This window comes from Cervus canadensis, chromosome 10 (genome assembly GCF_019320065.1).
Source record: "Cervus canadensis isolate Bull #8, Minnesota chromosome 10, ASM1932006v1, whole genome shotgun sequence".
Taxonomy (NCBI): domain Eukaryota; kingdom Metazoa; phylum Chordata; class Mammalia; order Artiodactyla; family Cervidae; genus Cervus; species Cervus canadensis.
In genome coordinates this window covers 28,506,122-28,531,741 of record NC_057395.1, presented here as the reverse complement: position 1 = coordinate 28,531,741, position 25,620 = coordinate 28,506,122, and the positions used below count along the sequence as shown (strand labels likewise).

At 37.9% G+C, this 25,620-nt stretch overlaps 1 protein-coding gene across 9 annotated transcripts in view; it reads right to left on the bottom strand.

The window, feature by feature from the left end:
- MYO3A (myosin IIIA) overlaps positions 1-23,144 on the bottom strand; it is a 179,921-nt gene extending 156,777 nt beyond the window's left edge. For 5 of the 9 annotated variants that reach the window (XR_006271652.1, XM_043479918.1, XM_043479924.1 and 2 more), the window contains exons 1-4: positions 22,765-23,066; positions 22,164-22,243; positions 9,421-9,605; positions 5,859-5,993 (exon numbers count right to left, since the gene is read on the bottom strand). Coding sequence is in view for 8 of the 9 variants with exons in the window: in XM_043479918.1 (XP_043335853.1) it covers positions 5,859-5,993; positions 9,421-9,588 (303 nt within the window). In the remaining variant the exon portion in view is untranslated. The other 4 variants (XM_043479923.1, XM_043479919.1, XM_043479920.1 and 1 more) reach the window with 4 other exon arrangements.
- Positions 23,145-25,620: the final 2,476 nt, after the last annotated feature.

Sequence of the window (25,620 nt, the reverse complement as noted above, 5' to 3'; positions counted from 1 at the left end):
TTTCAACCCTGTTTTTTCATCTCATCTCCTGGTTTAGTGGTAAGGATATGCAGAAACGAACCACCTCCCACCTCCCAAGGTCCCCCTCCATCCTGCTCCTGACCATCCACGGTAGACACTAGGAGTGAAAAGAAACACTAAGCAAAAGCAAAATCTACAGGGACTTCCCTAGTGGACAGTGACTAAGACTCAGAGCTCCCAGTGGAGGGGCCCTGGGTTTGATCCCTGGTCAGGGAATTCCAAATGCCCCAACTAAAGATCCTGAGTACCACAACTAAGAACCAACACAGCCAAATAAATAGATAAGTATAAATAAATATTTTTAAATACTTAAAAAAAAAGATATCTACATTTTACAAAGCAAGTCAGTTAAGAGATATGTAATAGCAATAAGCAAAAAGTAACATTAAATATAAGTATGGTATTTCAAAAGGCATAAGTAAAAAAAAAAACTAGTTCTCCCTTTATGCTGACATCATTAGGAAAACCTAAATACTAAGTGACAATAAAAATTCCCATAGACACTTTGCAAAAAAAAAACCAAAAAAAAAAATATATATATATATATCAGTTCCCACAGGAGAAAATCTTCTACCCCTTTTCTTCTTCCGTAGTTTCATTACAAGTGTGTAACTGGAATGTAGGAGGGCTAGTAACTAGTGCTCTTCTGTATGTTCTGAAAATGAACTTACAGAGAATTTAGAAGGAAATAATTTCTAAACAGAGCCTTGCATATTATTCACCACCTTGCATATTATTCATGCTCAAGAAATTATAGTATAACAAAATTTAAGAAAAACACAGGAAGAGGAAAAACTGTATCAAAGTGAAAGCAAAAATTCAAAACTCACAACTAAATAATATAGAAAATAGATGGCCCAGTGAAATCTGAGCAAGTAATTCTCTTCTTGGAATTTCAATTCTGGGTTGCAATATAAATGCGATGATTTTTCAAGATGAAAAATCTCTGGGTGAGAGTTTGTCCAAGGTGGTACAGTCCACCCACCCCGCACACATGCCAGGCTGATAACGAGGATGCTACTTAGACCCTCCAAGAAGCACCGTCTTTATGCAGATTCATGTCAGAAGTCTAGCACTTAGCATGACTTCCTGGGTACCACCAGAGTTCCTATTCGGCCATCCTTTGGGGACCCCCGAGCAAAATAATGTGTGTGCTGCATGTGTGCACAGTTGTTTCAGTTGTGTCCGACTCTTTGTGACCCATGGACTGTAGCCCGCCAGGCTCCTCTGTCCAGGGGACTCTCCAAGCAAGAAGACTGGAGTGGGTTGCCATGCCCTCCTCCAGGGGATCTTCTCGGCCCAGGGATCGAACCCACATTTCCTGTGTCTCCTGCATTGCAGGCAGATTCTTTACCGCTGAGCCACCAGGGAAGCCAGCAAAATAATTTATTGGAGCTTTATTATGATAAGAGGTATAATTAGCAGTCATTTTGTAGAATAAAGTATTGATGCTACAAGCCAATTTTCTGAAAGTGCCTTTAAAGCAGCACCTGCACCATTCATGTTTATAAATCAGGTAATTGTACCACTTATGTGTATATGTAATCAGTCTAACTTGCATATGTAAATCAATTGTCTTACATACAGTTTGCCAGCTCTTTGCTTTTTCCATGTTTTCCCCCAACTTTGAATTTCAAATAGATCAGATTTCTGAAATACTATTTTAATAAACTAGTATTTATTCTTTTTTCTCAAGCCATTAAGGGATATTTCCAACTCTTACATCTAATAATAAATGCAATTATAAAGACAATATGTAAAATAGCTAGTGGGAAGTTGCTATATAACATAGGGAGCTTACCCGATGCTCTGCGACAACGCAGAGGGAGGGGATGCAGGGCGGGGTAGAAGGAAGGTTCAAGAGGGAGGAGATATATGTATACTTATGGCTAATTCATGTTGTTCTATGGCAAAAGCCAACATAACATTGTAGGGCAATTATTCTCCAATTAAAAATAAATTTAAAAAACATGTACAAAGTTCAAAGAAGCTAAGTCTCTGCTGATTCATTGCATCAGGATGCCACTTCGCTTGTACTGGATGTTCCAAGACCTTTTTAATCAATCTTTTCTGCTCTCTCAAAAGAACACGTAACTTAATTATGATCTGGAATCTTCAACTCTCACTTAACCCTGAGTGACAATACTAAGAAATGACAATATAATTAGAATAGGAATTTGTTAGGCATAAAAGACATCAGCTGATCTTATTCAATAGTTAAACTCTGGGAAAGATTTATACTTTTGCCCTTGTCCATTTAGGCCTATATTCAGCAGAACAACTGAATCTTCAAATGCTAATTTTCCAATTATTTTACATGGAAAAAAAATAAAAGAAGTATTATTGAAAATGTTCTCAAAGATATAAATATACAAAATTTTTATTCAGGACTCCATCAAGGATTTGCAGACCAGCATCTCAAATACACAAACACAAATACGAAGTAAAGTATCCATTAATTTAAGACAAAATGGCTTAAGTTCATAATTTATATTCTGTTACTTGGGTAATTGTGTTGAGAAAAGTAAAAGTTTTGCTTTGTTTTTTTGTGTGATTTAACGAAAAATATAAAGCTATCTTGAACTGAGAAGTACAAAATAATTCTGAAATCATAATAAGTTGCCTATCATCAAAGAACACGCTTGACTCTTAAAACATTTTTTTTAACTTCTATAAAGTAATAGTTTCAGATTCTGAAAAGGTTCTTGAAAATTCTATTGTAATTTTGAATGACTATGATTCAATCAAAAGTGGCAGATTAAATATATACATTTATTTCCTCTTACTCATGAATCTCCATGAAAATGCCAGTAGAGGAATAAAAAAAAAAAAAAAACATAAAACCACTAGAGAAAAAAGAACAAAATGGGAGAGAAGTGAAGAAGAGATTGGAACAAAATTTTTCAACATGGAATGCAGGTAACTGAGTGGTTAACCGATCCAGCAACACAGAGAAAGCCACAAACTAAAGTGCTAGGTGGGGGAGCTGCGTTGAGGTCACCTGAGCAGATTAACCCAGAGAGGGCAAGATAATAGTGAAAGTGGAGGAGGTGGGAGGGGAGGGGCAGAAAACAAGGCTTCCTTTGCAGGTCTCTCTTCAAAAGACTTGATGCCCTCCTACCCCACATTCAAAATATCCACATCCAGGAGCCTGCCAGAGCTACTTCACATACACACACACAGGCTGGAGATTTTGCTCCCTAGAGAAAGTGAGCTGAAGGAACTCAATATCTGGTGACATCAGTACAGTGAATAACAGGAGGAATGCACAGAATTCTTGATGTGCAAAACAGAGAAGTAACCAAGGAATCCAGGAAAGTGGATTCACCCAGATGAGCAGCAGAGAGGCAGCAGGGGTCAGACACCTGGCAGACCTCCAGGATGGAGCAGGAGGATGTAGGATTCCAGAAGGGCAATCATGCCAAAATTCAGAACATGGATTAGAAAATGAAAGAGTAGAGAAGCTGAACCATCTGTTTCCAGGTTCAACAACAAACGCAGCAAAAACACATACCTACCTGCTCAGGAAAGGGTGGCGCCACTAACCTGGGTCTACAGTAATACTGTCCTGCATTACTGCTTTCTATGAAATTCAAAGGTGTTTGCTCCTTGGAAGAAAAGCTATGATAAACCTAGACAGGGTATTAAAAAGTACAGACATTACTTTGCCAACAAAAGTCCCTACGGTCAAAGCCATGGTTTTTTCAGTAGTCATGTACAGATGTCAGAGTTGGACCACAAAGAAGGTTGAGCACCAAAGAATTGATGCTTTCAAACTGTGGTGCTGGAGAAGACTCTTGAGAGCTGCTTGGACTGCAAGATCAAACCAGTCAATCCTAAAGGAGATCAGCCCTGAATATTCATTGAAAGGATGAATGCCGAAGCTGAAGCTCCAGTACTTTGGACAACTGATGTGAAGAACCAACTCACTGGAAAAGATCCTGATGCTGCAAAAGACTAAAGGCAAAAAGAGAAGGGGACAGCAGAGGATGAGATGGTTAGACAGCATCACCAACTCAATGAACATGAATATGAGCAAACTCTGGGAGATAGTGAAGGACAGAAGCCTGGCGTGCTGCTGTCCAGGCGGTCGAAAAGAGTTGGACTTGACTTAGTGACTGAACAACAAAAAATTAATCAAGTGAATGCATTTTTTTAAAAGAAAAATGATTAAGTCTATCTGAAATTATATGAAGTGGAAAATAGGCTAAATTGATAAGTGATATTGTCCATCATTTTAAACATATAAAAATAGATGAAGAAACTATATTCAGAATTAAGAGTGGTTCTTTTTATACTTTCAAGTATTCTCTACCATGATCACTACTTGTATATTCATTTAAAAACCACCATAGAAAAAATATAAAGTATGGAGACAATGTGCAAATAATTACTGTACAGGAAAATCAATGGTACATTCCAAAAAAAAAATAAAGAAGAAATAGAATAATCAAATGCTAATAAAATAATGTGAATACAAGACACAGAGAACAAATCTGTGGTTGTCAACAGGAAGAGGAGGCAGAGGAGAGATGGATTGGGAGTTTGGGATTAGCAAATGCAAAGTATTACATATATTAACAGAATGGATATACAATAAGATCCAACTGTACAGCACAAGGAATATTTAATATCCCTGTGATAAACCATATATATAATTATGTTAATATATATAAATATATGGGCTTCCCAGGTGACTCAGAGATAAAGAATCCACCTGTCAATGCAAGAGACGTAGGAGACTTGGGTTCTATCCCTGGGTTGGGAAGATCCTCTGGAGGACGAAATGGCAACCCCCTCTGGTATTATTGCCTGAAAAATCTCAGGGACAGAGGAGCCTGGCAGGCTACAGACCATGGGGTCACCATGGGTGGGACATGACTGAGCACACATACAGCCTAGCATATAAATATATATAACTGAATCACCTCACTTTACACCAGAAACTAATGTTATAAAAAATAAAATAATGTAAATACAATAAATAGATGCTGTTAAGATGATCAAATAAAGGTTCTACTAGCCCCAGGTTTGATAAAAGAAGTTTTTAAAAATTTTTATAAATTTTATTGTAATTAATTATTACTTCAACTTAAATAAAAATATCCAGTGAAATCAGAAAAAAAACACATTCTTCTAGGACTGGCAGTAACTTTAGTCATGCACCTTCTAATACTCTTACATTAGAGAGAACTGTCCCAAGCTATTCTCAGGAATTGAAAAGGCAGACTCTACAGTATCCCTTTGGCAACTTATTCAGTGTTCAACACCACTTCTAGTAAGGTTTTCCCCCCATAAATGTAAATATATTTGATCCTCTGTATCCACGGATCACAGCTGTTTGAATCTGACCATGTGGAACCCACAGATATGGGGGACTGACAGTACCTGGTTCTGCAGTTTATCTCATCAGTATTCAGTGAAGTCAGAAGAAGAAATTAGCAACTCACCATTTTTGCCTAATGAAGCCTCAGCTACATTAATTTTATCTCACATCATAATACCTGGCACTGAGCCTCAGTCACGTGTTGTACCAAACACAGATGAATAAATAAAAATTATAATGAAGTTCCTTTTTAGTATGCTCGTCTGCCAGGAAAATACCCTAGTTTCTTTAGTCTTTTATTATGGAAACATTTTCTTTTAATCTTTAATTAATTGTCTTTCATTTACTGATGTTTCTAATGATGGCAAAACCAGAAGTGGGAACAGGATTCTACAAAGGATATAGAATGGAACACATCAGATGAACTGCTTTATGGGGGTGATGTTACTAAATACGTCATTTCAAGACCACACTGCAAATCACCACATGGGAAATAATTCTAAACACTTACCTCAAGAACCAGCCATAGCTTATCTCCATTTATTTTATCCTTCTTAAAGTACATGCCATAGAATCTGACCACATTAGGGTGGTCAGAAAGAGCTTTTAGGATGTTGTACTCTGCTTCAATCTCTTCATCAATATCCTAGTTTCAAAGAGTCATGGGGAGAGAGCAGTGAGAAAAACATGAATGAAGTAAAAAAAAACGTTAAGTTAGACTAGCGAACGTAGAATTTTATTTTGTCAAAGCAAGGTCAGAATAGTTTCTACTGTGCTCAATACAGTGTATTGAAATTTCTCATTATACTCCTTAAGGGGAGAGATCATGATTTTCCTGCTAATCGAAAATATCTCTAATTATGTTCATTTATTGAAAAGAAATAATAAAAGGCTATTATTATGTGCAATTAGAAAGAAACCCATAGGGACTTCCTTGGTCGTCCAGTGCCTCCCAATGCAGGGGACGTGGGTTCGATCCCTGGTCTGAGAACTAAGATCCCACATGCCATGGGCAACTAAGCCCAGGCACCTAAACCATTAAGACCATGAGCAACTAAGACCTGACGCAGCCAAATAAATTAAATTTTTTAAGTTAAAAAATAAAAATAAAGAATTCTAAACACAAAATCTAGGGGAAAAAATATATACAATATATATGGAGAACTGCTTAAGTTGATCTTCCTTTCTTTGTAGGGTTAACTTTATTTCAATGGTAAAAATCATTGTTTTGACATGAAAACTTTTAGCTGGTTCATTCTGTTTCTTTGAAGTATAGGATATTTAAAGGCTATCAAAATACCAGTCAGACATGCAATAAACTCCTACCTTTCCAAAAAAGTGAAAGAGTTAAGTTATATAAGATGGCATACAGCCTCTAGTTAACTAAAGACTCATTCACCAGAAGTAGAATAGGTTGTAATCCTGCCAATAAAACTGCAAACAAGACTATACACTTAGTCATGTATCTAGAAAACCATATATACATTAAACAATTCACTGTTATAAATAAAAGACTTCTAATATTTTATGGTAACATTTAATGTCTACATTGTTTTAAGACAGAATCATGGACTCACAAAGCTGTAAAGAATTTTAGACCAGAACACTAGTCTAAGGAAGAAACTAAAGCTAAGAAAATTAATTTAAAAAAAAAGAAAGAAACGAAAGCTCAAGGCAGTCAGAGTCACAGAACTGGTTAGTGTGTGATCCAGGACTAGTCTTTTGTCTACTATCTTCTAGGCCTGCTCATTTCATCCCTATCTTGGAGAGGAGATTATGAGTTCAAAATTCATAACAGTAAGACCTTTTTAATAATAATAAAAAAAAGCCACTCTGCAAAATGCTTGGGTGCATTTAAATTTATTTTATTAAGATTACAATCTCCTGGTTATAAATCTTCTTTTATTTGACTTGTGGCATGATGAATGAAGAGTAAATAAAGAATTCTTAGAAAAATATATATGTACTATGACAAGAATAAAGCAGCAAAAGAACACATTTCATACTATGGTTATGAATCTATAAGTTTCATTAAAGCAAGAGAACAAAACCTGATTTGTAAGGCAGGCTGTATAGCAAATGCACAATTATGAAAGGATAACTGTTACATACATTCACAAGTCATTTGTTCTTGCTCATAAAGAAGCAGAGGAATGGGAGAGAGACTCTGATTGTGGGGCCACATATTGAGATCAGCCTGGAGCCCTTTCTCTTGCCATGTGAACCCCAATCCTTAACAGCAAAGTTCAAAGGGCAGACTTGTAACTGCAAAGACCAGTGGTGCGGTTACTCTGATACAGCTTAACTGGTGTCTCTCTTCCCTCAGTTTTAACAATAAGAACTTTTCAACAGAATATGAAGACATGCAGCATCAGTTAAGTCTGAACACAGCGCTTCTCATTTTTTTCCTCCCTGGTGGCTCAGTGGGAAAGAATCCGCCTGCCAATGCAGGAGACATGGGTTCGGTCCCTGGGTTGGGAAGATCCCCTGGAGAAGGAAATGGCAAACCACTCCAGTATTCTTGCCTGAGAAATCCCATGGACAAAAGAGGAGTCAGCCAGCTACAGTAGATGGGGTCATAAAGAGTCAGATACAACTTTGCGACTGAGCAGACATGCACCTATCTAACTTACTTCTTGAAAAGAAACCCCCACCCTCTCTCTCCTCTGCTCAAAGGAAAATGAAACAATGTAGTAATAATAGATGTAGTAAAAATACACTATCAAAAAAGAAAGAGCAATCCCAAGATGAATAGAGGGCCAGAGACTTTTTGCAGAGTCCTTTTGCAGGGTTTATGAGTCAGAGCTGTGACAAGGACTCATCATTTCCATCAAGCCACGCTCCCATCATGCACATAGTGAAAGTGAAAGTGAAGTCACTCAGTCGTGTCCAACTCTTTGCAACCCCATGGACTGTAGCCTACCAGATGCCTCTGTCCATGGGATTTTCCAGGCAAGAACACTGGAGTGGGTTGCTATTTCCTTCTCCAAGAGCTGAGTAATTGGAGGAGTTGCTCTCAGGAGACGTTTGGGGGTTACAGAATCGCTGAGTTTATTCTGGCTCCCCCACGTGCTAGGGGAGACCTTCACGTATGTCCTAGTAGCTGAAAATGCACCCAAACATCCAGCCTCTGACTCCTAGAAAAAACAATCTTGTCTCTTACAGGCAAATCTCATGCTCTCACAGGCAAAGCAAGGTGAGTTTCCTTGATCACAACTGCTATTCCCAAAAAAAGCACCACTGGCACTGCTGGAAAAGAGGCCGTATGGACTGACCACGACATTGAATTCTTCACAAGGAATCACACCCTGTAAAGGAATGCCATTTCTGCTTTGGAAACACTTAGGTAAACCTGAAAATTAATTTCCCTTTTTTGAAAGAAATTTAAAAATATATTTCTGGTTTGGCATAAGAGGAATTCTGCCTGAAGCCTAAATAAACACAGGAGGAAAATGAAATCTGGCCAAGACGACATTAGACAATTTTAGGGTTGTTTCTAGACCCGTAAGTCTATATGCTGACAACACTCTGAAATCTAAACATATTAAATCAAACCATTGAGCTGCTTGAGAGAAGATAAACTTATATACAGATATGTTTATCTGTGCGTGAGTACATACTAAGTCACTTCAGTCATATCTGACTGTGGGACACTATGGACTGTGGCCCTCCAGGCTCCTCTGTCCCTGGGCTTCTCCAGGCAAGAATACTGGAATGGTTTGCCACACCCTCCTCCAGGAGACCTTCCCAACTCAGGGATCGAACCTGTTTCTCTTATGTCTCCTGCATTGGCAGGCAGGTTCTTGACCACTAGTGCCACCTGGGACGTCCCCATACTTCTCTTTACTGTATGTTTATCTGTTTATCAAGTATTTATTGGACCTTCTAATATATGTTAAGCATTTAACAAGGAAAATCTAACAAGACATTTTTAAACAAACATTTCCTTCAAATTGCAACTGACATTGTGATAAATAAATCAAGATAAGATACCAATGGACTTTTTAACTGTTTGATACAGATTTTTTAAAAAGTTAAATTAGCAAGCAAGAAAAGAAAACAATGTGACTTACATGAATGGGATCCAGAATTTTGACTGCTGCTTTTTGGCCATTTTTCTTATTCAACACTTTAAAAACTTTTCCATAAGTTCCTTTGCCAATCGTTTCAGTGATTTCCCAAGTATCAGAAGGGTCGGGAAAGTTATCAAAGATGATTGATTTTCCAATTAATGGAAGCATCTCAAAAGTTTAAATCACTGGAGAGAAAAAGTACAGAGCTTCACTGACATTTGATTGGTAATATTAAACAGCACACACAAACTCATGGGAAATTATTTAATATTTTCACTGATATGATGGAAAATACACAGCAGTAACCAAATGTACTCAGAGACAAAGAAATTTTTAATTTCAATTCTTTTTGCAAACAGATGAATACAAGTTTAATAATGTTTTGTAAGCAGGGCTTTCTATGTTTAATACTGTCCCATATTAATTGCTACTGTTAGTAATTATTTTCAGATTAGAGGCACACATTTAAATCATTTTGATTTACTGCTTTATACTCATGAATGAAAGAATTTTAGAATAAACCTTCAGTCAGTTCAGTCGCTCAGTCATGTCCGACTCTTTGTGACCCCATGAACTGCAGCACGCCAGGCCTCCCTGTCCATCACCAACTCCTGGAGTTTACCCAAACCCATGTCCATCGAGTTGGTGATGCCATCCAACCATCTCATCCTCTGTCATCCCCTTTTCCTCCTGCCCTCAATCTTTCCCAGCATCAGGGTCTTTTCAGATGAGTCAGCTCTTTGCATCAGGTGGCCAAAGTATTGGAGTTTCAGCTTCAGCATCAGTCCTTCCAACGAATACCTAGGACTTATCTCCTTTAGGATGGACTGGTTGGATCTCCTTGCAGTCCAAGGGACTCTCAAGAGTCTTCTCCAACATCACAGTTCAAAAGCATTAATTCTTCAGCGCTCAGCTTTTTTTATAGTCCAACTCTCACATCCATACATGACCACTGGAAAAACCATAGCCTTGACTAGACAGACATTTGTTGGCTAAATAATGTCTCTGCTTTTTAGTATGCTGTCTAGGTTGGTCATAACTTTCCTTCCAAGGAGCGTCTTTTAATTTCATGGCTGCAATCACCATCTTCAGTGATTTTGGAGCCCAGAAAAATAAAGTCAGCCACTGTTTCCACTGTTTCCCCATCTATTTGCCATGAAGTGATGGGACCGGATGCCATGATCTTAGTTTTCTGAATGTTGAGCTTTAAGCCAACTTTTTCACTCTCCTCTTTTACTGTCGTCAAGAGGCTCTTTAGTTCTTCTTCACTTTCTGCCATAAGTGTTAGCAATGATAAAAATCCAACTTCTTCATTAAAGCAAATCCCACACTTTAAAATGATTGTGTTTTTTTATTTATTTTTTAATTGAAGGAAAATTGCTTTAAAATATCGAGTTGGTTTCTCCTGGATAACATCCTTCGAGAACCAGTCATAATTATACATGTATCCTCTCCCTGTTGCGCCTCACTCCCCTCCCCCTCATCCCACCAGTTTAGGCCATTATTGAGTGCCAGGCTGAGCTCCCTGCGTTACACTGCAGCTTCCCACTAGCTCTCTGTTTCACACATGATAATGTATATATGTCAATGCTACTCTCTCAATTCGTCCCACCCTCTCCTTCCTCCACTGTGTCCACAAGACTGTTCTCCTCATCCGCGTCTCCAATAGTTCCCTGCAAATATGTTCATCAGTACCATTTTTCTAGATTCCAAATATATGCATTAATATACAGCATTGGTTTATCTCTTTCTGACTTATTCACTCTGTATAACAGGTTCTAGGTTTATCTACCTCAGTACAATTGAGTCAAATTCATTCCTTTTTATAGCTGAGTAATATTCCATTGAATATTGAATATCTGCTTCATCCATTCACCTGTCAATGGACATCGAGGCTGCTTCCATGTCCTGGCTATTCTAAATAGCACTGCAATGAACACCAGAGTACATGGGTTCTTTTTGAATTGTAGTTTTCTCAGAGTATATGCCCAGCTGTGGGATCCCTTAGTCAGAGGATAGAGTTATTCATAGTTTTTTAAGGAATCTCCTTACTGCTCTCCATGATGGTTATATCAGTAGGAGGGTTCCCTTTTCTTCACATCCTCTCCAGCACTTTTAAGTGATTGTGCCTTATATCACTGCTCTATGCAAAACCCAACAATCAGTCCCCTATTGCTTTTAGTATGAAATTTCTTTCATATAACCTACCACATCCTTTAAAATATGGCCCTTGCTTAATTTCCGAGCCTCATGTCTCACTACATCTTCCCTCAGACACTACAAACCAACCCATTTGGGATCCATCAGGTCATCCCCTTCTTGCTTGTGGATCTTCACATACAGTCTTTGCTCCCACTTGGGTTTGTGGTTTCTTTGCTAAGCTCTAACCCCCACTTATCTTTTCAAATACTTGCTGAGATGTCATTTCCTCCAAACCTAACCACTCTCCACCCCATTTGAGTTGTGTGCCCACCTCTGTGCTCCATGAGTTCTCTGAACCCACCGTGACCTGGTATTACTCCACACCCAGAACCTGGCGCAGTGCTCAATTAGGAGAACATGATCAATGAGGTCAAGTGATTTTAAAAAAGATTTCATAGATAAGCTGAGATAAGATCTTCCAAGTAGTGCTACTAACCTTTCATGTTTTCCTTAAATTACATTCAGTCCTTTGTATAAATTTAAAGGGGGAAAAAAAAAAAATGAGCAACCAGAAAGACCAACCAGAACACCTGTGGTGTCCTCTGAATTTGTTGGTTATCCATGCAAAACCTCACTCTCTTCAATGTTATAAAGTTGACTGCAATTGTTCTTGGATGTGTATACATACACATAGAAAGAGGTCTATTAATGAATGTGTTCATATACTAATATCAGCCCATGAAACTCATTTGTCTAACTACAACTTTCAACCTCATCCAATCCACCAATCCATTGATTCTTCACTTTCTTTATTTCCATCAACTCTCTTTAGTCTTCACTTCCACTTCATTTTCTTCTTCCCCAGCATAAACTGGGCTTCCCTGGTGCCTCAATAAAGAATTCACCCACAAGGCAGGAGACCTGGGTTCAAGCCCTGGGTTGGGAAGAGCCCATGGAGGAGGGCATGGCAACCCACTCCAGTATTCTTGCCTGGAGAATCCCCGTGGACAGAGGAGGCAGTCCATGGGGTCACAGAGTTGGACACAACTATGCGACTAAGCACAGCACAGCACAACAGCATAAATTCTACAGCTTGAATTATTATAACTTCCTTGCAAATGCCCTAAACATTCTTGCTTCTCTCTTTCTTCACCACCAGTCCCCTGGGGTTAAAAAGCCAACCCTATTAAACCTTACATCTTCTTCACACCTGTGCCTGTAGCTGGAGAATACCACACAACCGGGCTGAACCATTTCACTTTAAATTCAGGATCAAAAACTTACAAGGTGACCCTCAACGATGTCCAGCAATCTTACTCCACCTCCCTGCTTTGTATATTCACTTCTCCCTGGTGCATGATCTCCGTCCTCAAATTTCTCTCTCCTCAGATTGTTCCCTCGTTGCTGTCCATCCTCTCCCACCAAACTTCCCAGATAATGTCTTCATTTAATAATTAAGTGATAAAATGGAAGCAACAATAAACTCCTTAATCTTCCCATCTCAAAAACCACAAACCAATGTGCATCAAACAGGAGTTCATTCTATTTATCATCCATAACTGCTGTCTGGCCTCAGTCTTTTTTGTTTGTTCCATCTCATCAATCATATTTCAGCTCAAATATCACATTTTAAAAAAGATCTCCCCTGCATATTTTATTCCTTCATCAGAATGTAAGTTACAGAGGTACAGACTTTGTTATTTTTACCTCTGTATCCACAGTTCCCAGAACAATATCTAACACATGGCAGATAACTAGTAAATGCAGGCTAAATGGGCAAATGTTTATTTGTTTATCTGTTAATTTGACAGCTGAAACCTTACCTCTCAGTTCACTTACAAATCTTATAACGCCTAACTCTGTGTCTGGCATATAGTAGATGTTAAATATGTAGCTGCTGAGTGAGTGAATCAATATTCTCACAAAAAAAAAAAAAAGAATGAGAGAAATAAGGATTAGAAGGAGCTAAAGATAATTTGAAAATCTAAACAGAATAATGATCATATTCATTATATTTAAGGGGACATCATTCAGTAAGTGGTTATGGATGCCTGCTGAAAATTACATCACTACATAAAAAAACACTTAGAAATAGTTCTTAGAAAACTTAATCTTTATGAAATTTGTGCCTTTGATCCGAAATGCAAAAAAACAAGTAGGAGGTAATCAGTAATAATCATCCAATTCAGTGATTTCATAATCAGGGACAAGATAACTACTTTCTACATCTATCTACTTGAGTCTTGCAAATAAGCGTTTATGCCATCCATATAATGTAAATGTTAAACCAAAAAAAAAAAATTAAATCTTATTAAATGCCTCAAATAGAAGTTTTCAACCAGGAAAAACATTCATTTTATGGAATAGTGCCTTTTCACTGGCAATGTTAATGAACATAATTTTAATTTCTGCTGTCTTAAATATTAGGGATTTTTTGCTGTTGTTGTTCAGTCACTAACCCATGTCCTACTCTTTGCAACCCCATGAACTGCAGCATACCAGCCTCAATTAAGTCTCACTTAAAACAAACAAAACTCCCAACAAGTAGGCAAAAGAAAACTAAAATGACTTCCTCAAAATTAAAAATTACAGAATTTCAACAATTAGAACAGAAACAAATCTTATGACTCCTAAACTATTCCTTTTCAAATACACAGTTATTTATTCTTTAGGAATAAAATAAAATGCCACAGTTAGTAAGCAACTACAAAGAAATACTTGTATTTTTATAGTCCTTTAGCACTCATAGAATAAAAAATAATTCCCCAGCTCACAAAATGAAAGCATATAGCTGCTCTTAATTATATGATCATGTAAGCTGAAGAATTACTTTTGACATATATATTTACTGTATGTTGATAATATGTATTTACCATAACTCTGAAAAGGTACTTGCAAAAGCTACATTTTAAAAATGAAGTAAAAAAGTCTTCTTAGTTGATTTTTTATATATTCAACTACTGAGATTTTTTTCATGATATACCATAATACAATAAAAAAGTATCTCACTTCAGGCTCTTAACACTCAATGATTATTCTGACCACTTTTGTAAACCTGAACTTAATTTTTCTTTACTAAAATAACCAAACTGCCTGCAGGCTCATTTTAATACACAGCAGGAACGATCTTTCATTGGCTGTCTCTTCCCTCTGCCTGGAACGTTCATTCTCCAGATATACACACGGCTCACTCCTTTAATTGTTACAACAGCCAGCACCTTTCAGTAAGTCCTAACCTGACCAACCTATTTACCTATTTAAAATCTCAACCTGCCCTTTTCCACTCCATCCTGCCTCCCAACTCTTGGTCCCCCTTACCCTACTCTAACACTTATTACCTCTTTGCACGCTACACTATTTCCTGTTTATATGTGTCTTTTTTCCCAAACTATTAGAATGTAAGCCTCGTGAGGGGTAACATTTTATCCAGGTTGTTCACTGATGTATCCCAAAGACTCCAAAACCACGACTGGCACACAGTACCCAGAACAGTCAAATTCAGGGACAGAAAGTATAATCGTGGTTGCTAGGAGCTTGGGGAAGGGAAATGGGAAAGATTATTTAACAGCTAGAGGTTCAGTTCGAGAAGGTAAAAAAAAGTTGTGGTGATGGATGGGGGTGAGCGTTGTACACTGATGTGAATGTAGCCACTGAAGTGAACATAGTTTTTAAGTGATTAAAGGGTAAATTGTATGTAATATATATTTTACCACAGAAAAAAATGCTACTTTGGACACAGTATGAGGAAACAAAGTAATGAAAAACAGGAGACCCAAACTGAGAAATATGGAAGGGAGACCACAATTGTCTGCTTGCTCTCAGATCCATGAGTGACCCCCTGTGTCCTGAATCCCAGGGGCTGACATCTCAAAACTGTATTCCCCAAACTCCCTGTCCCACTGGTGTCCTCTGTTGTTGGATTCTGTCAGTGGGTGTGCCAGGCAGCAGATTGGAAGGGAGGAGGATCTTTCTCCTCTGCTTTCTCTAGTTTCGTGGTGTGTCCATGTGGCTCCATCTCCCTGAAGGTCCCTGTTTCTGCAGGGTAGACCTGCCATGGTTCTAGACGGCCTCAGCATTTGCATTTTGGTAAGACCATCTCCTTGATGTCACTGTACAGTACGAGGAGTAATGACAGTTTTTAAGATTATGATCCTAACTCTGAGATCACTTCATTACCTTCTGTTGGGCTTTCAGATATCCTAAAACATTTATAACGAATTCCCCCTATGCCTTAGTCTGTTCAGGCTACTTGAACAAAAATAATATAAACTGGGTGGATTGGAAACAACAAGCATTGATTTCTCACAATTCCAGGGGCTGGGAAGTCCAAGATCATGTTGCTGATAGACTTGGCATTAGATGTGGGTCCACTTCCTAGACGGAGTGGTGTTTCTGCTGTAACCCCATGTGGTGGAAGGGAGAAGCTACCTCCCTGGGGTCTCTTTTATAAGATGCTAATCCCCGTCATGAGGCTCTGTCCTCCTGACCTAATCACTGCCCCAAGGCCTCACCTCCCAACACCACTACCCTGGCAGTTAGGGTTTCAACGAGAATATAAATATTCAGACCATGGCACCATATTAAATTCCCTCTGTTGAACTACTTGGTATTAATTCTATTTTCCTGACCAATTCAGTCCAGCACACATCTAATCAGTTTGTGGAGGAAAGAATGGAGAAAAGTCAACAGATAATGGCTGAAAGTTCTCCCAAACAGGCAAAAGGTATGAACACTCAAATTTAGGAAGCTCAATCCATTTCTTTAAAAAATTCACAGTTGGATACACGGCAATGAATCTAGAGAACACCAAAGGCAATGAGAGGCTCTTGACATCAACCAGATAGAAAAGATATATCACATATAAAGGGAAACAATTAGAATGACTGCTGATATTTCAATAGAAAACAATAGTATAATATATTCAGAATGCTGAAATAACTGCTCATCTAAAACAAACAAAAGTATCCTTCAAGGTCAAAGGCAAATTAAAGATATTTTTCACCTCAAAAAATTCAGTTTAACAACAATGGCCCCTGAAAAGAGAACTTCTAAAGGATGACTTTGAAGAATGACAATGATAATGACAAGGAAGGTCTAAATTACCAAAAACAGTAAATAGTTACACATGTGTGTAAATCTAAACTAACACTGACTGTAAGACACAATAACAGACAAAAATGAACTACAATAATCAAAAGTAAAATGCTAGAATTTAAAATGTTCTTAAGTTCCTCATATAGCGGCAGTTAAAAATATTAATTATAAATTTAGGCTTTAAGATATCCATGTCAAACACTTAAACATTAGACCCTAAAAATACTATGCATAGCTTTCAAAATATTAAGAGAAAAACTGATGTTAACAAACTCAATTAAAAAACTCTGGAAAGGACAATAAAGGAAGACTTTAAAAAACAAGAAATAGAAAGCATAAAATACCCTGTGAAAAGAAATATGAATATGCCAATAATCACAATAATTGTAAATGGACCAAACTTACCATGAAAAGACAGAAACTGGTAGCTCACAGTTATTAGCAAGAGATTCACATAAAGTATAGGGAGATAGACTGGAAATAAAATAACGGTACCACGTACCATTCAACAAAAGAAAGTGATGTGACTAGATTAACATCAGGCACAAAGTATTTAAAGGAAAATTATTTACTAGAGGTAAACAGGGTTACTACATAATAATCAAAGACTTAATTCATCAAGAAAACATAAAAGCTCAGAATAGAAGCCTAGACTGAAAGAAATAACAAAGAAAAAGGGAAAAAGTCACAATTTTAGTGGGAGATTTTAACACAATTTGTCAGTGATTTTTTTTTTTTTTTTTAGTTCAAGTAAAGAAAAAAGTTCTTAAGAATAAATAAGATTTAAACAACTCTAATCCGTTTTGAGCTTATTTTTGTGTATAGTGTCAGGGAGTGTTCTAATTTCATTCTTTTACATGTAGCTGTCCAGTTTTCCCAGCACCACTTACTGAAGAGACTATCTTTTCTCCATTGTATATTTTTGCCTCCTTTGTCATAGGTCAGGTGACCACAGGTGTGTGGGTTTATTTCTGGGCTTTTTTATCCTGATTCCATTGTTCTATATTTTTAGTTGTGTGCAAGTAGCATACTATCTTGATTTCTATAGCTCAGTAATATAGTCTGAAGTCAAGTAGCCTGATTCCTCCAGCTCTGTTTTTCTTTCTCAAGATTGCTGTGGCCATTCGGGGTCTTTTGTGTTTCCATACAAATTATAAACTTCTTGTTTTAATTCTGTGAAAAATGCCATTGGTAACTTGATAAGAATTGCACTGAATCTATAGATTGCTTTGGGGAGTACAGTCACTTCACAGTATTGATTCTTCCAATTCAAAAACATCGTATTCTCTCCATCTGTGTCATCTGTTTGTACTGAATGGATATCCTGAAATACACATGAAATCCTGTATCTAACAACAAATAACCTTCCCGAGTGCACATGAAAGTCAAAGTGTTAGTTGCTCAGTCATATCTGACTCTTTGCAACCCTATGGATTATAGCTCAGCAGGCTACTCTGTCCATGGAATTCTTCAGGTAAGAATACTACAGTGGGTAGCCATTCCCTTCTCCAGGGGATCTTCCCGACCCAGGGATCAAACCCAGGTCCCCTGAATCGCAGGCAGATTCTTTACTGTCCAAGCCACCAGGGAACCCTGAGCACACATGACTTCCGTGTAATTAAGTAAGAAGACAACTACTAGATAAATTTTTTAAAACCTATAGCATCAGATACTTCAAAAGGAGCTACTAAACAGTTCAAGGGCCAAAGAAAAAATGCAATGACTTTTTAAAAATAGACTTAAAACTGAATAATAATGAAAATCCTACTCATGAAAATTTATGGGATACAGCTAAAGCAGTATACAGAGGAAAATATATAGCCTAATATTTTATCTTAGAATGGAAGAAAGGCTAAAAATTATGTAATTACAAAATAAAAGCAAAGACTGTAGAAAAAAGGAAGAGTTGAAATTAAAGACATGACAGAAAAAGAATAAGACAGATAAGAGAATGATAAATACAACAGTTCTTCAAAGAGAATTTTTTAATAGATAAGCCCCTATTAAGACTGATCAATAAAACAAACAAAACAGAAGGTACAGATGAGCAATACTAAGGTCAAAAAGACTAACAAATAACAGCAGAGACTAAAATGCTAATAAGATGATAAATTTTTTATCAAGAAACTTAAAAATTAGACTAAGTGGACTAATTTAGACTAATTAGACTAATATTAGAGGGGGGGAAAACAGAAAAATAAAAGTTAGTTTTTTGGAATGTTTGCATTAATGTGCTTTCATACTATAACTCCTAATACTCAGTTCTTTACTCATATAATCACTAAGGGGACTATGTTAAGTTCTTAAGCACCAGAAAATCACTCTAAGTATCTTTTAATACTTTAGAGGTAATGACCAAATTTATCAGCAGAAGAGGCTAGAAACTCAATTAAAGGATAAGTGCTTCATAAATGAACATGAGCACATTTCCTTTTCCCATATACCACAAAAAATAATCAACCTAATTGTTAACTTTTCCAAAAGATAGGCAGAGAACACCATTTCTCAATGCAATGAAAATGCCATTTGCCCATGATATAAAACACACTAAGAAAGTAGCAGATGGTTTTACTCAAAGTTGAGCAATATTTTAATACTGTGATTCTCACTTTTCAAAACCCACATCATGTATTTTCTGCAGAATGTTATGGAAAGATTCTTCCCTTTATACACTCCCTTCTGCCAAGCTGTTTAAACTCCACTGCATGCATATGGTTTACATTAGATTCAAAAAGTAGCTCCTGCCTGTGATGGAAGGGGAATCCTGGAATGCCAGCAGGGCAGAACATGTGTGTCTCCATGGACCATCCCAGAAAGACCTTAACAGATAAGCCAGACGACTTTATTTTCCCATTAAAAGTCCTTCAAAATCCACATTCTTACTGTGTCCTCCAGATCCTTTCTGACCCCTCTAAATTCAATCTACTTTCTTCTTCACCTCTCACACCAACCACAGCCTCAGCTGCCTTCTGACAAGTCTTAGAACAACACTGTTCCTGATCTTACTTTGTTGTAGAGAATATTCTCCTGGAATGATTATCAAAGTCATAAAGCCTTGCTGGTTAAAAGTAGCCTACAGAAAAGTGCGTCTTCCATATAAAACCACCTTTCAGAGACACCAGGCTGAAGCACTAAACAAGTTCTAACTTTCTCAAAGAAGTTTAAAACACAAACTGACAGAAATCTCTGGTCTCAGTTCACTACAGACCAGATGAACTGGTCACACATCCCTCCAGCTTTTCACTAACACAGGCAATAAAGTTTGATTTAAAACAGACCTTGTCCGGTGATACGTATGGTCTGCTTTGAATAAACCATAATTAGTGTTTTGTTCCCTTCAATTTGCTTAAAAATGTTTTGCAGAGAAGGGGAAAAGGTCTACTTATGTACTTCTATCTATGTATTCTGCTTTCCACCACTCATTTTCTCATTCTGTAATTACTGAGATAAAAGCATGTGCTTACATGCTGGAACCAAAAGAAAGGTTATCATTTCCTAGAAACTTAAAATATTATTTTAAGTTTTAGTATAAACCTATAAACGTCAGCACCCACAGCTGTAAAATGGAATAATCACACATGTCTCAACTAACTCTCAGAGTTGACTCAAGTATCAAATGAGTTGTAAGAGGAAATGATGTTTTGTAAACTGTGATACAGGACAACTCACCTCCTTCGTCAAGGATGCAAGGTGAGTTATAGTTTTGGCCACACAACTGCCTATTCCAATTAGTAAGGGAGAGTTTCTGAGTCAGAAATCACAAACTGAGGTGTCTGCAGGGACAAAGGAGGTAAAACGTATGAGTGAAGAATATCTGGATGAAATAAATGCAAGGAGTTTAGAGGAACTGTGGCAAAGTTGAGGGCACTGTTTCCCACCCAAAATGCACAGCTACACCCCAGCTGCAGGGCTGGCAGACACAAGCTCTGCCTTGCCTGGTACCCTTGTTTTTCAACAGAAGTGAAGACTCTGGGAATTCACTTAAATTTTACAAAATTTAAACTATTTGGCAATAGTTGTAAAGTATTCATTACTTTAAAATACAAAGCTGACCCAAATAAATACATCAAATTCAGCCTTTAGGCTATCAGCCTATAACTTCTACATGAGGTTTCTTTTGTGTTCTTTGTTAAAAATAACCAACCAACAAGAACCTCTCCACCTGGTATAATCACCCTGAGACATCAGGAAAACGAGCTTATAACAGTGGCAAGCATTTTTCTGACTGTTTATCAGTGCCAAGTACCTACTGGGCTTCTAGTTTTACATGTATTATGTCCTTTAACTTTAATGTTTTAACACTTCAGAGAAGCCCTTCAGAAAGGCATTATTACTGTGTCCCCATTTTCAGAAAAGACGACTGAGGATTAGACTTTTTAAGGTCATAATGCTGGTAAATGGTAGGGTCAAGAAACAAACCAGGAAAAGTCCATGGTAGAAATCTGATGTTCAGTGGTAGATGATTTTGGTTCTAAAGAGTAATGCTTCCCAATTGGAGGTTCCTAAATCCCTGTGCGTCCTTAAAGTGGTATGGGGTCTTCGGTGAATTAGTTTTAAAGTCTAATAGAAATCTATTTACTTTCTAATGGATAACTTTTTTAAAAAAATTTATTTATTTATATTGCTGCACTAGTTCTTAGTGGCAGCACACGGGATCTTTACTTGAGGCTTAGAAATTCTTAGTTATGGCAGGTGGGATCTAGTTCCCTGACCAGGGATCAAACCCAGGAGGGCAGAGTCTTAGCCACTGGACCATCAGGGAAGTCCCTCTAATGAATAATTGAATTTGTTTGCTATTGCAAAGGAAAGGGAGTTTGTTAGATATAACCTTTCAAATTATCAATCCAGGGAAAAAACTAATGAAGAGACCCTCATTTGAAAAAAGGGGGGGGCAGGGAGTAAATAGTTTAGAGCACTGACACTGCAGAAATTATTAAAGTGATAAAACATTTTTACAGCAAAACTTTACATAATTTGCATCTATATAGTCTAAAGTATATTTGCACTTTCAAATATTTGTTTATCACCCTATTAGTAGTAACTAATGGACCTTCAAATAGTTTGGATTTGACAGGCAAAAGTTATTTTTCAAAGAATATTTGCACAAAAAAATATTAGGCTGTAGAGAGAAATTTTATAAAAGGAAGTGCAGGACAGTGGTACTCCTTATATGACTGACCAAAATATCTTCAAACAGATACAGACTGGTATTAAAGATCACCACATTGAATCTTTTAATGTGCACTTTTTTGTTCCCAACAATAAAAAAAGACTAAGACAAATGAGAGTAATTTCTCACATGCTAGACATCACATGAATAGACACATAAAAAACAAGTTATCTTTGAAATCTCATACATCTCTAAATTTTCCCATTTGAAAACAATTATCTTTTACAGTGTAATAAAAATCAATATGGCATGAATAACAGGCACTGTCATTTAATCTGTCAAAACTTAGCACTTAGGCTCCTGCAAATCCAGAAAATTGGCCAACTTTAGCACCTACCTTTAGCAAAGCTTGAAAATAACTCTGTTCAGATATCATAACAAAGAGTAAATGTCCAGGCTGCAGCTGTGTTCCTGGGTCTGTAACACACAACAAACTCAGTGTTAACAGGTTTAAGCATCGAGGATCTGGGAAAAGTGTTCAGAAGCTAACGTGGAAACATTGAGGTAGTATAACAGGACAACAATTTATTACTCAGGTTTAATATTTTTTAAGCGACTAACACAGAACACCACACATCCTATGCAGGCATAAAATAACTCTAAAGTTACTGGATCAATGAGAAATCCAAAAAAAAAAAAGTAAGAAGCTTTAAGAAAACCCATTCAATCACCAAGAAAACGCAAATCCGTGAGGATGCTTGGGGTTTTCCAATTTAAAACAAACAAAAAAATATTTTTAGTGCCATTACAACGTCTATTTCAAAGCTTACATCCAACTATCATCCCAATAATAGTAAAATATTATTTAATTTTTTTAAAATTACTCACAGAAAAATTCTAGCAAGGTTCAAATAGAAACTATTACAGAACAGAGCTTCTGGTGAACAAGTCGAAAAGACATGGTTGCTGGGAGGATTTCTCTACTTCTTAGTACTGACCTCAGTGTTCTTTCTTGTCTGCCCTTTCTCCTTAAAAAGGAAACTTTACAGATGCGTCTGGCGGGGCATGGACCCCAGCTCCACCGACCTGCTCCAGATAAGTCAATCCCGAGCAAGAGGTTCCTCGAGTGGACCAGGAGCGGCGCGGGCCACAGGTGTCCGGAGACCGCCGGGACTTGGCGCGCGGTCCCCGAGAGTCCCTCTCGCGTTCCCGGCCCGGTTTCCCGCGCGCACCCCACACCACCTGTAGCCAGGGAAGTGATGCCGCCTGACCCGGGGCTCCCCGCCGCTGAAGCCCAGACCCCTACCTGGGCCGGAAGCGAGCGGCTCCATCCTCCTCTCGGGGGCGCAGGTTGGGGGCGCGCCGGGGCGGGGCGGGGCCACGGGGCGGGGCCACGGGCGGGGCACTCGAGGGGGCGGCCCCTCTCCAGGTTCTCAAGTGCAGTTCCTCCTCCCACCCCGGCGCGCCGCCGCCCTCGGTGCCCGCTGGAAAAGAGGCCGCTCCGTCCGCCCTGCGCACCTCGCAGGGCCCAAGCCTGGCGGTCAAGCCTGGGACTTTGTCACGCCTCCCTGGTCTGTAGCCCGGGGACAAGGGAGGGAACCCGCCAGATCCTTGAACAGCCCCCTCGGACAGGCCCACTCTGCTGAAGCAATTTCTCCTCGCAATGCGCGGTGTCTTCCCCCAAACTCCGTGGGGCTCATGCCACAGGATGTCATCTCTAGGCCAGCGGGCTCTGATCCCGAAAGGGAGAAGAAAAGTAGGTACTGAGATATCCCCGCAGATACCAGTTCACTTTAGCGGCCTGCCAAAGTGGGGCTCAGTCTGAAGTCGTTAATCACCAGTCCTCTAATTGGTCATCCCTGACACCTGGATGGCCAGGTTCCCTGAACAGCCTCAGGTGACATTTTGGGCGTGGTTATGCCTTCCTCCCCTTCAAAAAGTGAGACCCACAATCAAAATGTCATTTAATTGTGTTAATTATCTAAATTGGTCTATCATTTGTGATGTCTAAATAAGAAGAATTCTAGAAGAGGACACCTAATCCTAAATCCGGAGAAGGCAATGGCACCCCACTCCAGTACTCTTGCCTGGAAAATCCCATGGATGGAGGAGCCTGGTAGGCTGCAGTCAATGGGGTCGCTAAGAGTCGGACACGACTGAAGTGACTTAGCAGCAGTCCTAAATCAATGCATTTGTCTTAAGAAAAAAATATGATCGTTTTAGTAGATGTCAAAAAAGCACTCAGCATTTTCAAGATCCTTCCTCATAAAATATCTTTGAAATCCAAAACTTAAACAGTGGCTTTTTCTCAAAATATCATATATCTCATCTAATATGTAGTATCTTGGAATATTGAGAATATCATATCAATACTAACATTATATAACAAGATTCAAGTTTTCAAGTTCTTTCCTTAAAAGAATATATTATACCAAATATATTATTTAACTTAAGAATTAATAAGGAGTAAGCAAATGGCCATATACAAAATTGTGAGGGCCCAACAATGACCAATTAAAATACAATGGAAAAATGAATCTTGATCACAATAGCAACAAATACCATAAAATAACTGGGAATGATAAAAAGTGAGAAATGGGGGAGATCTGAGAAAGGAAAATACAGGACTATCACCTTGGAGAAATCATGTATAAATTATTTTATTAATTGAAGAGACATAGGATATCCTTAAGTGAGAAGACAGAATTTTAAATACATAATTAATACCTCCCAAACTGAGACAAAATATTCTGAAATTCATCTGAGAAACTACAAGCTAGAATATTTAAGACCAGTAGTCCTCAGACTATAGTCTGAGAGCATCTGGGATCTCAGAAACCCTTTCAAGGGGTCACAGAATTTAAGTTGTTTTCAAAACAATATTGAGAGTTGTTTTTAACTCTTTTTTACTCCCATTCTTAAACACATATACAATGAAGTTTTCCAGTGGTTGCATAATATATGATATCACAAAAGATTGAATGCAGAAGCAGAAATGTCTTCTATCACACAAAACATTAAAGGAATTTACATGAGTGTAAAACAGTGTTACTTCTCCTACTAAATTTCCTTTGTTTTGGAAAATATAATTATTTTTCATTAAAAATTTATTTACGTTAACATGTAATGAGTTTCCTAGTGTTTTAAAATTAATTTAGAAACAAATATTTATTTTCTTAGTTTTAATTTCTGATATGGTATGTATCAGTGAATATAACAAAAATCTCTTTGGAATTCTCAGTGATTTTCAAGAGTGTAAAGGAGAGTTCAAAACCACAAAAAGTTTGAGAACTGTCTGATAACAATGAAAGAAACATATTATTGAACTACAATAATTAAGAACATAGCACTAACACAAGAATAGCACAGTGTGTCTAAGCCAATCAGCATGGACAGGCACACAACCACGCCTTCCCTCCCCCACACCATGAATGTGTTTTTGTGATAAGAACTGGTTGCATAATTATTTTCTAGGAAAATTGAATTTGGCCAATTGAGGGTTTTGTTTGGCAGAGTAGAATTGAAATGTTTGGGAAAAGACTCTAGGGAAAGAACTAAGAGATCCCGGAGCCTTTTGATTATGCTTTGCTAGAGGGTGAAAGAATAGAACCATTTCTGTCTCTGTTAGGAAGCCTTCAGTAAAACCACAGGAGGGATGGTGTGTGATGGAGATAAGACGATGTATTAAGTCTAGCCTCAAGGTGACTCACATATATTCATCTACTAGCTAGAGAACTGTGGTCCCGGAAACAGAACAGAAATACAGAAGGAGGTGTGGATTTGGGATGGAAACAATGAATTCTAAATTTCACATAGTGTGTCTAATGTGTAAGTAATTGTTAGGCATAAGTTAC